The sequence below is a fragment of the Lasioglossum baleicum genome, chromosome 7, assembly GCF_051020765.1.
Source record: "Lasioglossum baleicum chromosome 7, iyLasBale1, whole genome shotgun sequence".
NCBI classification, from domain to species: Eukaryota; Metazoa; Arthropoda; class Insecta; order Hymenoptera; family Halictidae; genus Lasioglossum; species Lasioglossum baleicum.
The window spans coordinates 11759333-11772771 of record NC_134935.1 but is presented as its reverse complement, the minus strand read 5'-3'; the positions used below and the strand labels follow the sequence as shown (position 1 = coordinate 11772771).

Genomic DNA, 13439 nt, shown 5'->3' with positions numbered 1-13439 from the left:
ACGGGCGTAAATTTCCTCGAGCGTTCCGAAATAAAAGCACCCAGGGCAGAGGAAGAGAAAGAAAGAGAGTAGGGAGGCGGAGGTAGAGAGGCAAAGGGGCGGTATCGCTTTCATTACGTCCCCGCGAACGCTTCTCGTGTTCTCCGTGGGTACATGCGACACCAGAGGCAACGCCATTACCGGAAGGTAGCTTCGCTCGGTGTGTGTACAAGCGCCAGAAGAAACTCAATGGCCGCGCGATACCGGCGACGCTGTAACTCGAGATTATTCCAATTTTATGGCCGATTTAACAAGCTCCGCGGACAGGGGTGTCGGTTTGTACGCGCGCCAGAAGAGAAATTGTCGGCCGGATTTCACCCGGTGCCCGCGGACTTGTTTCTTCCTCGAATACGCGCTCCAGCTCTCTCTCTCTCTCCCTCTTCGACTTGTTGTTCCTTCTCACCAGCACACCGGGCACAGACTCGCTCGTCGTCCCACGTGTGCAAAGATAAATTCCTCGTGTTTCTGCCGCGGAGCAGAGAGAAAAAATCTCTCTCGAGTTGACGCGATTAAACGGTGACGAAGAAACTTGTCGCCGCGGCGGGAAGCGGAGCCGCGCGCGCCCGCGCGCAGGCCTCCTCGAAACGAGTTCTCGATTCAAAGACTTCTTAAACGGGGTCCCGAGGTTCGCCCGGCTCTCTTGTTCCCCGTCTTTATTCTCTCTCCTCCCCCTCGATCGCGAGAGAGGAGGTTCCGCACGAGGCGACATTATACCGCCGCGTGGTTCCCTTTCATTCCGACCCCAAATTACTCGAGAATTTACGTAAACGAAGGAACCAGCGAACAAGTGTCTACCCCGATCTCCACCACCAGCCCCCTCTCACCTCCTTCTCTCTTTGCCCCCTCCCCCCGGTCCTGACCCCCTCGTCGTACGAACACCGCTCTCCTTCCGCCATCCTCCCTCTGTTGACGGGCTCTCGGAAAGGCAAACGGCGAAGAATGGAACGGATCCAGGGTACGTACGAACCAAGGAACGAAAAAAAGGAGCGCAGAGCGAACCCCATTTACGGCACAATGGGCTCCTTTGAAGCCGAAGGTAATGAAGGTTTCGGGGTGTCTGTCTCGGTCCCTCTCCCGTGCTCCCGATTCACAACCTGACCATCCCTTACCGCACGCACAGGATACCTATATACCGGGTGTGACGAGACGCTTCCTTCCCTCTCTAGCTATGGCGTTCCGACTTCGGGAACTCGACGCGAATCGTTATTTGGAATTCCACTTGCAGGAGACGATCCCGAAGTGACATCTTAAAATCTCAATGAAACTTTGGGAGGACGTAGCTATTAAGAAAATATTACACACGTATTTTTCTTTGACGGCCATAGTCCATATTCAAAGGGTGGAAACAGCTCTCGAAGTTTGGGGTCATGAGAAAAATGCGTAGAGGTTCACAGTTTAACACTAGGTTTATAGAACGCGTCGAAGCGACGCATTCAAATTTATTTGTTTGAGTATATATTTTACAAAAAATTGTCAATAATTTCGATACCACATTCCCGTTATTTTTACAAAAGTGTAAATGCCACTTTTAGTGCTCCAGTAAACCTAGTGTTAATGATCCGGAGAGGTGCAGTTTTTCTCAGCGTGCACCCAGCTCGAAATAACCGTTCGAAATGACAAAGCAACAAGATCTCGGAAGAAATCCCTGTTGAATCGAGCCACGAGCAGCGTACCCCGACCCGACCACGAGATCAAGCGTTTCCATCGATCTCGGATCTTCCGGCTGGTGCACGGCATCCTCGAAACGGTCGCAGGCACCGCGTTAACCCGGATGTCTCTTGGGACACGCGCAAAAAACGTCGGTGCAACGTCGGAACGGCCCGAAGGAGGAGGAGGAGGAAGCACGCGGATGTCTCTAGCGCAGAAGGATGCCTAGGTATAAGTTAGAACCAGTTCTCCCGTGGCGGCTGGGCGGGGTGGGATGGGGGGGTAGAGGGTTGTCCGCGCGTTGCGCCAGTATGAATTCCGTTGGTATGCACTGTGCGCCATAATACCCCATAAGAAATTTACCGCTCTCTAACCGGTGATGGCGTGTACATACGCCGCGCCGGCCACGAGTGCAGGTCGAAGGGAGAACGAGCGACAGGGAGAGAGAGAGGAAGGGCTACGGCGAGAGACAAAGATGCCGTAGGTACGAGCTGCAACTCAGAAAAGACCGACGTGGAAAGAGGAACGCCCGGGGAAGGGGAGAGGTTGGCAGAAGGTAAACGAAAAGGGAGAGAGAAAGAGAGAGGGCGAAGTGGCCCTTCCTTCCGCGCACCGGGCCCCAGCAAAACGTAATTATGCTAATACGCGATTGGCTCGAAAATGTTAAATGCACGAAGCGCAGCACCGCGGGCTACCATGCCTCTCCCTCCATTGGTCATCCTTCTCTGTTCATCGTCTGGCAGTTCCTCCTTCTCTACCGTCGTTTACTCCTCTACTTTTGCTGCTGCTCCCCCCCCCCCCCTACACCGGACAACCCCCTCGGCGCCCCGCACTCCGAGCGCAGATATTTATGGAATCTTCTTCATCGCGCGTTCGCTGCATTCCGCTTTGCTCGCTCGCGTCTTGTCCCGTCTCGGCCCGTCTCGTCTCGACTCGTCTCGACTCGTCTCGTCCCATCTCAGCCCGTCTCCCGTCTCTCGACTCGGTTCGGCTCGTCTCCGGGGGCCCCGGGGACCGGGAACGTTTCAATCTTCATTACCGTCGATGCCAGTGCGACTCGCACCGTGCCAAATTGCGGCCAGGTTTTGTCGCGGCTTTTCGCCGCACCGGCCAGTCGATATCGCCGCGACGATCTCACCGGAATATATCGCTGAACGAATCCGAAATCTACGAGCGCATGACCTGGTATCCGGGGGCATGCCGATCGAATACGGCCCTGCACCCCGGCACACGCGATTTCAACCAAGAAATTGGGAACCGAATGAGAGTGAAAGTCACTGACAGGAATTCCGACAAAGCAGCGAAAATTCAACGATTTCAGATTTGTTTATTTGCAATTAGAATAAACTCAATCCTGTTATTATTACAAATAAATCTACGAAGAACAATTTGATGGTTTGCAGAACGATAAAAATTGTAATGCAGCGGTATAAAATTTTTCAACATTTTCCTGAGCTATACTAGTAAGTAAATAGAGACAGTAAGTAAATGATCTAGATGGTGCCATCATTTGACAGAGTTCATTAATTCGTGTTCTCCTTGGTGAAGTCCAGGGGAAGCCATGGTGGACGTGGACGATCGACGAAGAGCCGAGTCGATAGGCGAAGGATGGTCCCCCGAAATTCGCCGGTAGGCGTTTATAATAATGTAATCGGCGGCAAATGAGGAAAATTGCTATAAAATTGCAGGATCGAGGATGCGACCCAGGCGGGCCTGTCGAAAAGGGAGCACCGAGGGGCGAGCAGCGGCCTCTTCCCCGTCGGAGCCAATGGCAGCCGCCACGTCAGCTGCCATTTCGATGGAAATGCGATGGATGTCCGCTATTTCGTATGATAAAATATCGCCGCAAAAACCGCCTGGCCGTCCGGGCCCGCCCCGGTATTCAGCGGCCGCGCAAAGAGAGCCCTCCTCGAAAACTTTCCGATGCTTTGACTTTACTCGTCGAACGGTTATCAATCGTTAGCCGAGAGAAAAACGAGGCCGAAACCGCCGCCTTCTAATGCAATATTTATCCGCGGCGCTCCTGAAATACCCGCGTGAACGCGAGCGGAATATTAACCCGGACACGGTCGTTTCAATTAATCGCGATCCCTGTCCCGCGTGTCGTCAATTAAATCTCGGAAGCGATCTGAGGATCGGTGAAAAAGTGTGTCGAGGTACACACGTTTCTGCCACCTGTACTCTATTCCCCACACCTCGAACGTATAAATCATCGTCGCAGGTTTCTTTGCCGCTAATTGATTCTGTCGATAGTCTTGAATAGGATGCCAATAGGTTGAAGAAGAAATTTAAGAAGCTTAAGTAAGTTTAAGTAATAGAGAACTCGATAAAAATATAAAATCTGTGAGAACAAGCTGCGATGCTCGTCGTTTGCCCTCGCGTTATAGAGTTTCGGCAATAGCAGCGACGGCAACGGGAATATGCTACCTTCTCATTGATAAAAATTGAGAGGCGACACGGGTGAGTCAATTTCCCACAGGCACGAGAAAAAAAGCAGGCAAAAAGCGCGTATCCTGGGTGAGAAAGATGGCCGACCCGATGCAAACAACTGCGGGGCAACGTGTCCGTCCGGCTGGTCGGCCATTGGACAGCTAAATGACACCACTTACGCTAGAACGCGACTCGAGTCGGCCGGCAAGGTATACCATAGACGACGACGACAACGGCGACGAGTGGTGCCGAGCTTTCACTACAATTACGGAAAATTGCGGCTACGCTCGTAACACTTGTTTTTCAAGCGTTACGGACGGCTTATCTACCGCGACGCCGGTAATCCTGAACAATTGGAGCGAACGGGAGAATGGGCCAGTCGTTGACGTTCGGGGTGCAATGGCAACGCGATGCACCAACATCGACGGAGATGGGGGATGCTAAGCTGATCGTCTACGTCATCTCATTTATCCTAGCACGTGATACTCCGAGGAATATTATATTCAGAATTGAAAGTGTCAATTCCGTTACGATTATTGTCGTCTGACGCCTACAATGGTCATTTTTAAAACTGGCACTATGTACCTTATTGTTGTTACGCTTATGTCCCAACCTTGAGAGTTCCCTTCTCTAACACCATTACGAAGAGGAACATTCAATTTTAATATAGATCTACGACACATAAACCTTCGACCATGAACAACGAGCGTTATAGTTGTGGACTAGTTGCAACGGTAGTTCCGTGCGTGCGACCGCGGACACGTTCGACGGACCTTTACATTAAAATCGAATTATCGCAACGCTTATCGATCTAGAGCGTGGATCATATATAAATCACAGGCATGCCCGTCTGCATCCAAATAAGTTCGAGCGACGGTTAATTCGCGAGTCACGCGAACGTAACCGTCGCGGTTCCAGAATAAAACAACTGTTCAATAATAAAGGGAAAATCCATGGTCGCGTTGCGACATCGACCGTGTTCGTGTCGCCTTGTAACGGCGAGCAAGAACTCGTGTCTCCGAAGAAGAAGAAGAAGAAGAAGAAGAAGTGTACTCACCTTTTCGAGCTCGAGGAGGTGAAACCGGAGGACCTGGATCGCCTGGACCATCTGAAACGAAAAAAGGAATCGAATGAAATTCGTTGGTGGGATACAAAAGGGGACAAGCCGGATGAAGCGAGGCGAAGAGGAATCAGCTCGCCGAAGGCCGACGAGCGCAGAGGATTCGCTGGAAGAATCGGCGTCGGGAGTGTGTATCGGGGGTCTTGTCATTTGTTTCGCGCCGAGTGCCACGGCAGCGGCTCGGTGCACTCCGCGGGGATTAACGGGAATAAATTATTATTGCATCTGCACGCCGCTAATTGCGTCCCCGGATTCCGTGTTCCGGCCGGAACACGATCGATGCGGCATCGATGGACCGGTTCAACGACCTCGAACCAAGAGGAAGAGAGAGAGAGAGAGAGAGAGAGAGCAGGCTCGAGGCTGCCCGGTTCGAGGAAGCTGTTGTAGTCGATCGCGGAACAAACGCGTACCGCGCGCGGCAGAAACGCCAGAAAACCGCGCGGGCCCTCCCCTCCTGTTTCTCGGCGTAATTAGCGGGGCGGGACCGAGCCGTAACTTTTCTCCAAGCGTTATTTTCACGAATTCTCGCTATCTCCGCGGAATCCAGCTTCGAAGGAGCGGCGACGCACCACCCCTCTTTATTTCTCCGAATGCTATACTACACGACGTTTTTCTAAACGAGAGTCACGTTCGCTGTCGACGAGGCCAGGTATCGGACGTGCATACTCGACCCAGGGCCATCGGCATAATTTTCCGATACGCCGTAACGCTTAAACCCACCTCGGAGAGAGCCCCCGCAATCTCTTGTCGATCCACCCGTGCCCCTCTGCCCGCTCCACCCTCTCGACACAGACTCGGAGGAAACCTGGCCCCCCGACTACGGCCCCCAGTGGTAGCAGAAGCGGCGATTCAATTAGGCAAAGCGGCAATCTTAATTGTTAATTAACATTATATTTATGCAATTATGGTCCATTATGATTCCGCGCGGACGATAACGAAGCGACCGCGATGAGTGCTCCCTCAGATAGCGACTCCTCGAAAGCCCTCCGCGCGTTCTGCCCCCCCCCCTCTGCCCTCTCTCTTCCTCTCTCTCTGTCTCTCCAGCTCGCTTCTGCCTCCTGCACCCTCCCTCCACCTTCGCAGGCCAGGTGAACACGCATGGAACTGACTGGAGGTCGCTACCAGCCGACTGACAACGAATCGAGCGCGTTTCGATACGGCACGAAGCGATAGGAACAATTCGCAATCAGCGTCTAATGGAATGGTCCCAGTCCCGCCATCTTACAACCCGAGGAGGGGGGAGGGATTCAACACAGTCTACAGTTGATACACGTATAGTTTTCTATCATGCCAAGTGTCTAAACAAGTCTGTTACTAACCCTTCTCGGACCTTTGTCGAGCCATACGTTCACTTTTGCACCAGTAATGCCCCATTTCATTGTTCCCATTGTATTCGTCAATGCCACAATTACATGTAAACACATTCTTTTGGTGTTTTTCTTAACTGTTATAATAATAAATATAATTGGATTGTCATCTATCTTGTAGCAAGTTCTACTATACACGTTGGACCGCAAAGATCTATACCAGAACAGAGTTAAGACACACACCATCATGTTTAAGACTATCAAAACCGAAAGGACCAGTCTCCACGTCATACCGCATTACGCTACACGTTGCGACATCGAATAAGAAAGCCTGAGGTCACTTTGATTCCTGAAATGCGTCGTCGACTTGTCAGGGACGCGTCGATTCTAGGTTTATGTATTCCCATTTGAGAAATGCACCGGGAACGGAGGTTCAGAATAGATTTCTGGTACGCGGAACCAAGTCTCCGCCGCGAAGAACCCGCTACAAGAGCTATAAGAGCCTATTATCAGAATAACCAGCCGTCTACAAAGAGGATGTCAACGTTGGCCGACATCAAACGATTTCTACGCAACTATCCGGACAAACAAAGGAGGACGATATAATTAGAAGCGGCTGGAAGTCGACGTGTATCGTTCGAACCGCGAGATAAAAGCGATCCGCTGGACAATAAAGAGATCGCGCGAGTCGGTGGGGAGGGGGCAGGGGGCCGGATAACGAAGTGAAAAGTGCCCGGCTGCACTACCCGGTTACGCGTCCCGTAAATATGCCGGGGTTCAACTGCCGCGGTGGGGTTATAAAATCGGAAGCCAATTTGGCCCGAGCTTGAACTGCCTGTTAAACTGTTCGTCGCTGGTGATCTGCGAACGGGATCGATGGAATTGAATGCTTGATCTAATGCGGGGCCTGAAAGCGATAGCTGTTACGACGTTGTCTTCGCCGCTTCTGGATCCACGTGGTCTCCTGTACAGCGTAATATTACTGATTTCACCCTGCTATTCTTCCAGGGTTCTACATGTGTATCACTCGAAGTGGAATTACCGGTACTTCAGAAATCCTGAAACTTCATGTTTTCGAACGTCAGATTGTTGTGAAGGATAAGTATCTTTTCATAACTGGAGTCTACTAGTCCAGCACTCCTTAGAGTAGTTGTTAGCTACCTCGTCATCCTTACAGTCGCAGTAATAGTTCTACGGACTCGTTGCCTTCTTGCCAAGTACGTAGAATTCTAGTTGCGCGAGTTCGTCGGGGACAAGTAGTAGCCTGGTCGTTAATGTAATGGAAGTCCACTTAATTCTCCCCACCAGCTGCGATTTTTCGATCGAGTAATTAAAGTTCACATTCGAGTAAGCGATCGCGCCGTTCGCAGCATGAGTTCAGTCGGCGGAGCGACTAACGAAGTTGTCGTCCGAGTGAACGGGGGTTCCACCGTACGAATTCGCAGTGGCGCGGGGGCCACTCGTTTCGTTCGAAGCGAACGGAGACGCAATTTTTTTCGTTTCCACGGGTTTCTGGGATGCGGAGGAGGCGTCGGATCGGGTCTTCGACACTTCACGGGCCCGGCGACGTCCTCGCCGGTCGAAAGAAGGGCGGCGATGTCGAAAGAACGAGGTAAAAAAAAAGGCGCAGGCACGCCGCTGCGAAGCGAGAAGAAAGAGAAAAAGAGAAGATGCTATCGGGCCAGTAACGAACACACAACACGCAGCCCCCGAGTGCTCGTTGACGAGATGGTGCGAGAGTCGATTCGCCACGACGCGACGTGTTTCTCTGCTCTCGTTCGCCCCGGCCTCCGCGTACAATGTGTCCTCTATATCCCGCCGGTTTTGTTGCTCCGTCCAGCCTGCTGCTCCGTTTCTCTCTCTTCCTCTCTCACTCTCTGTCTCTCTTTCCTTCTCTGCGTCTCGACCCGGTCCGTTATCTACTCCGGCCTACTCGAACCCCGCATTTCCTTCTCGGTTTTATTGCCGCGGATTGCTAATCGAATGCAATCGCGGATGCAACCGCGACACGTTCGCAGTGTCCTCCATTCGGACGCTTTTCGCCAGCTTCGACTGTACAGCCACACTAACCTACAAACGGCCCACGGTATTCCAATACCACCGAACACCGTCTTTTTATCAACATTCTCGATGGCACAGAAACATGATCAACCCCACGGTTTACGACCCCCCTCGCAACTCTGTCTATTGTTCGTGCTATCTTTACTACGATTTAAATCAATTCCATCAATATCAAATGGCATCGATCTTAAATGCAGTGTTTCCAGTCCTTCAATGATTCGATACGAAATATTGATCGTCAAATTAAAGAATCGTTAGGATGGGAAGACACTCGGAACGAAACATCGGGAACAGTGAACAGCGGGGGCGAAAAATGCGAAGGATCGTAACTCGAGTTCGCCAGCGACAAAGATGGTCGACGCGGTATCAGTGGCTCCCGAACACAGTAGTTTCCTGGTCGGCGATGAGCATTCCCGAGGAGCGGTGGAAAGAACGGAACAATATCTCCTCTATGCTCTCACGGAGTGGTTCGAGGCTGATCGCGGGCGTGTATCTGCTCGGTGGAGTTTGCTCGCGCTCTCTATCGGTGGCGGCCGCGCTCGATCTCTCGGGCAGCAGCGAGGTTTTGCCGCGATCGCTCATCACGTGATATTAATTAGGCTTGCGAGCGAGGCAGCCGGTTCGCCCTCGCCGGCCGCGGAGGAAGAGAAAAACTGCGAAACGCGCGAAGAAACGGGGAGATGGTGTTATTTATAAGCTGACGGGCAGGGACGACGCAGTCGGAAGCGACGCCCGACGTCGAAGCGGTTCTGCCCCACACCGCTCCGATCCGCACGAATCCGCTCCGTCCCTTTTCCGCTCCGCGTTGGCTGCACTTACTCCGAATCGCTCCGCAATGCGCGAGTGCCAACGCACCGTGAACCCGATCCAAGCCGTGCCCGCGTATTCGATGCGTGCCCGAGATACGGGATGCGCGCGTACGCGCGTAAATGAGCGGCGTGTCGGGGGCCCCGGCGATTCACGGGCACTGATTTCGCCCGTTTTTGCCCGCCTTCCTGTCTCGCTCCTGTCTCTCGCGATGCCGATGCTCCCTGCCTCTTCATTGAGCCCCTCGACCGACCGACACGCTGCCAGCGCCTTCTTCGAGCACGTATACCCCTTCGGAGAAGTTCGAACGCCAGCAGATTCGAAAGCCTCCGCGAACAGATCTGCCAGCATTCTTCGACGCCTCGCGAATCCGCGGACTGGCGGTATTTAGCCAAGATTGGCAGCCCCGGGGAGCCTTGATATTCAAGCCCGGAGAAACATTTTTCTGCCAAATCATAGAAAGTGTCTGAAACGTCGTGTGGTGCCGTATAGTCTAGATCTTAAATTCAGCTGTTCAGACTTTTTGAAATAAGCAAAATAGTCCATAACGATTTTTAAAGTCTGATTTTATCATCGTTACCTTACATTGAATTTTACCATAATAAAAGAAACATTCAAAACTGTCGGCTCGTACAACAAAACAGACGCGTAGATAAAAGTAAGTTTTCAAAATGATGCTCAACAGAATGAATGATTCCGTTCTTCGTTCTTCGCCAAGAGCACTGTATCAAGAGAGTCCGCGCGGTAACACGGCACGATTGCACGTTCGCTTTTCTATTCCTCGATGTAGGCGCACGTGAACGAGGGGGATAAACAATAATAGGCCGTTTGCAAGAAAAGGAGCGTGTAGTTATATATTTCAGCGGCAGAACGTCGCAATCAGGCGATGAATCGCTTATGACCATCGCTAAGTTCCTCTCGGACAGAAAGTTGGCCTCCGCCCAGCCGGTTGTTTCATAAGAAGACACGCTACCGATCAATCTTCGCGCATGAAATATGCCGCACGATAAAAAGATCCGTGAACAACAATACAAGGTTAATGAACTCTGCCTCGTTACGTTTAGCTACCCTTGGTTCTCGATGTCGATGCCGATGCCGCGATAAACGAATTTCCTCCACGCACCGATTCGATTTACTTGTGGGAACGCGTTCGATTTCTTCGGCGGGAATTCTCGATACAGCTGCGATCTCGAGTTTCTGCGCTCGGCGCGATTCAATTAGCGGCGCTCGATGGCTCGTTTATCGGTAACAATTATTAAATCATCGTCGCACTCCTTTCGCTTGACGGTGTCCGGCTCGACAGGAGGCGGTCGCCATAATTTATTTCGCTTCTTTCGCCTCGCGCGCCAGTTATCCATATTTCTATTTAGTATCACATCGGTTCGCGCCGCGTCGCTGGGAGATTTACGACGTCGTAGATCCTCGCTCGGCTGGAAATTCCGCTGAATATCCGCACGAGTCCGTCGATTTCTTTTCCTTCGACTGCGATCCACGTGCTCCTTTATTTATCTGTTAACCGGGACAAGACCATCGGAAAGAAAGTGGTACGAAAGTAGTAAGTAATACTTTAGCCCCGAGGAGTGAATTCGAAGCACGCATAGAAAATAATTTCTGGCACATTGCAGCATTTATTGTTCCAGGTGTGCATCATTTTGCACGTCAATCGACTATTTAAATTATCGTCGTCGTTGTCATTACAGTTCCCTTTTAACGATGTCTCGATTCATTGCACGGTCGTTTCCTCTTCGTCTCTCTTGCTCTCTGTTGCAGCCTATGCACTCACGAACGAAACAAAACGCGCGGTCGGTTTCGCGCGCTTTGTCGGACACGCTTGAAGATGACGAACCTCGTTGGCGTAGATTAACGAGCGTCGTTGTCGCGATACGTAATTTACGGTCGTCTCGCGGGACGTGTTTTAATTAGATTGACGCGTCGCGCGGGTAATTTGTGCGTGATACCGCGGCGAGGTTGCGAGATGCTGCAAGATTTTCGGCGCTACAGTTTCGTCGGCCGCTTGAACGCGGCTGTTTTGAAGGCTGATTAGGTATTAATCTAATTTATTGCCAGCGAATACCAATTAAAACGGCTGCGGGACGGCGTGTTTACGTGGAATGATGTATTCCCGTTAATTGGGATTTCTGATTGAAGAGAACACGGCCGACTTGTGGGCCACGTCCACGAAAATCACCGAGTATATCGGCGAGGGACAGTGGCCGAACTCCCTCTCCTAATTACTTCGAACAGAGTGTCTAATTCTGATGGCTCGCGATCCGTCTCGTTCTCTTTAATTCGAACAAATTACTTGGCATTGAATAAGTACCACTGTCCGCCAGATGCTTTTCGAGCGGACACGTTCACGTCCAAGACTAAAACCGTCGTATCCTCTTCCTTCGCATCAGAGAATTTTTAACGATCTCTCGACGGACAGCTCCGCTTAAGCTAGACTAAGGATCCTTGTGCGAACTAAAAAATGTTTGCGTTGATTGCGAGGCGCAGGAGCCAAATAGAAACTTCATCCCTCTTTTAATCATCCTGTTAAGCTGAAACTAATACACTGGTATTCTTAAATCTTTTTTATACAACCACTGTATATAATAACGTATAAGTCTGCAATCTATCTACAATATTTCACGAATAAATTGGTAACTAAATTATTCGATCTTCAAACTCTTCTTAATCAATGTCAGTGAATAAAATATCAATGAAGAAGTAGGGGTTGGTTCCTAAACTGCTACAGCTACATTTCGGATCCTTTGAAGAATATGCAAGTCTAGAAAGTCTCACCGATAAAAGAAACGTCAAGTTGTACATTTTATTCGCGCCAACTTTCTGTAGGCTTTTTCCGAAAATATCGAACAGCCGAGACCCACCGTTTTGAATCGGGGAACTCACGAGACCGAACGGTTCGTATCAGAAGACCGCGAGATACGACGTTATCGCGGTCTGGCTAGAAGCCGCCGAAACTCGGTTCCCGAGGCGAATCGCGTGACACTTCGTAGCTCTCAGCAGCTCGCAACACCGGCTGCAACCTCCTCCGGTCCACCGTGGTACGTGTGCACGAGCGGCGACTCTAATGAATGGTCGTTAATTGTATCAATTATTAACGAGGGACATCACGCGGACGCCGCGACCACTCTTATCGATGTCCAGTGATTTACGAGCCGGGGAACCATCGGCCTCGTCCCTTCTCTCCTCTTTCTCCTGCTCCTTCGACGGCCTCCTTTCTCGTTCGAACGATTCCCGAGACTCCTCTCGCCGAATCGCGGCCACTCGACGTCCGACCGCTTCATTATCGGCGTCGCCTCGTGTCGAAAATACCGCGCGACGCCTCGCCACCGGCGTCGTCTTCGCCTCCGCGGTAATTAATTTCCAACCACCGATCCCCCGAACCACTGTCACGATCGCGTGTGACTTATTCATTGCCCATTTGCTCCAACATACTGTGGCTCGCGAAAGTGTTCCAACGCTCTTTAAAACAGTGTAATTTTTTCAAAATCCGGCCAAACGACCTGACTGTTTCCAGCCACTGGAAGCATTAGTTTACTAAAAGACGCGCAGATAAGATTTTGTGAAAATTGAAATTGGTAGGAATTACGTGAGAAAAGAAAAACGGCAATTCCCGAAACTTTTTTATCTAGGTGTTTTTATTGTTCTAGGCCTTCAAGAAATCTAAAATTAAACTCTTTGAAAGAAAGAAATTCGAGAGTGAAATTTCGCCCGAGACATAAACGTGCCAAGTTGCCCGCGGCGATTAAATTAGCGAAAGTTGTGCTTTAAAATTAATTGAAAGCATGTATGCAAATAGTTTTCGCATCGACGACGGCGCCCAGTGAAATTCGCTCGGAGAGTCGACGCTCGGAGCAACGTCGCGTCTGCAGATGACATTTAATAAACAATTAAGAAGAGGTTCGAATGGAAAAGCCCGCGTCTAGGGAGAAGGAGGACGGGCGAAATAGGTGGAGCCGTTGGCAGGACAAATGGCCGTTTCGAGTGCGGAGCCACGATGGTACTTTCCCGTTGGTACGAAG

The 13439-nt window shown here is 50.9% G+C and overlaps 1 protein-coding gene across 9 annotated transcripts in view; it reads right to left on the bottom strand.

The window, feature by feature from the left end:
- The window catches only part of Hth (Meis homeobox homothorax), a 518842-nt gene that overhangs the window by 452036 nt on the left and 53367 nt on the right, over positions 1 to 13439 (bottom strand). For all 9 annotated transcript variants that reach the window (XM_076427479.1, XM_076427474.1, XM_076427471.1 and 6 more), the window contains exon 5: positions 5174 to 5224. In XM_076427479.1, the coding sequence (XP_076283594.1) occupies positions 5174 to 5224 (51 nt within the window). The remainder of the gene's footprint in view (positions 1 to 5173; positions 5225 to 13439) is intronic.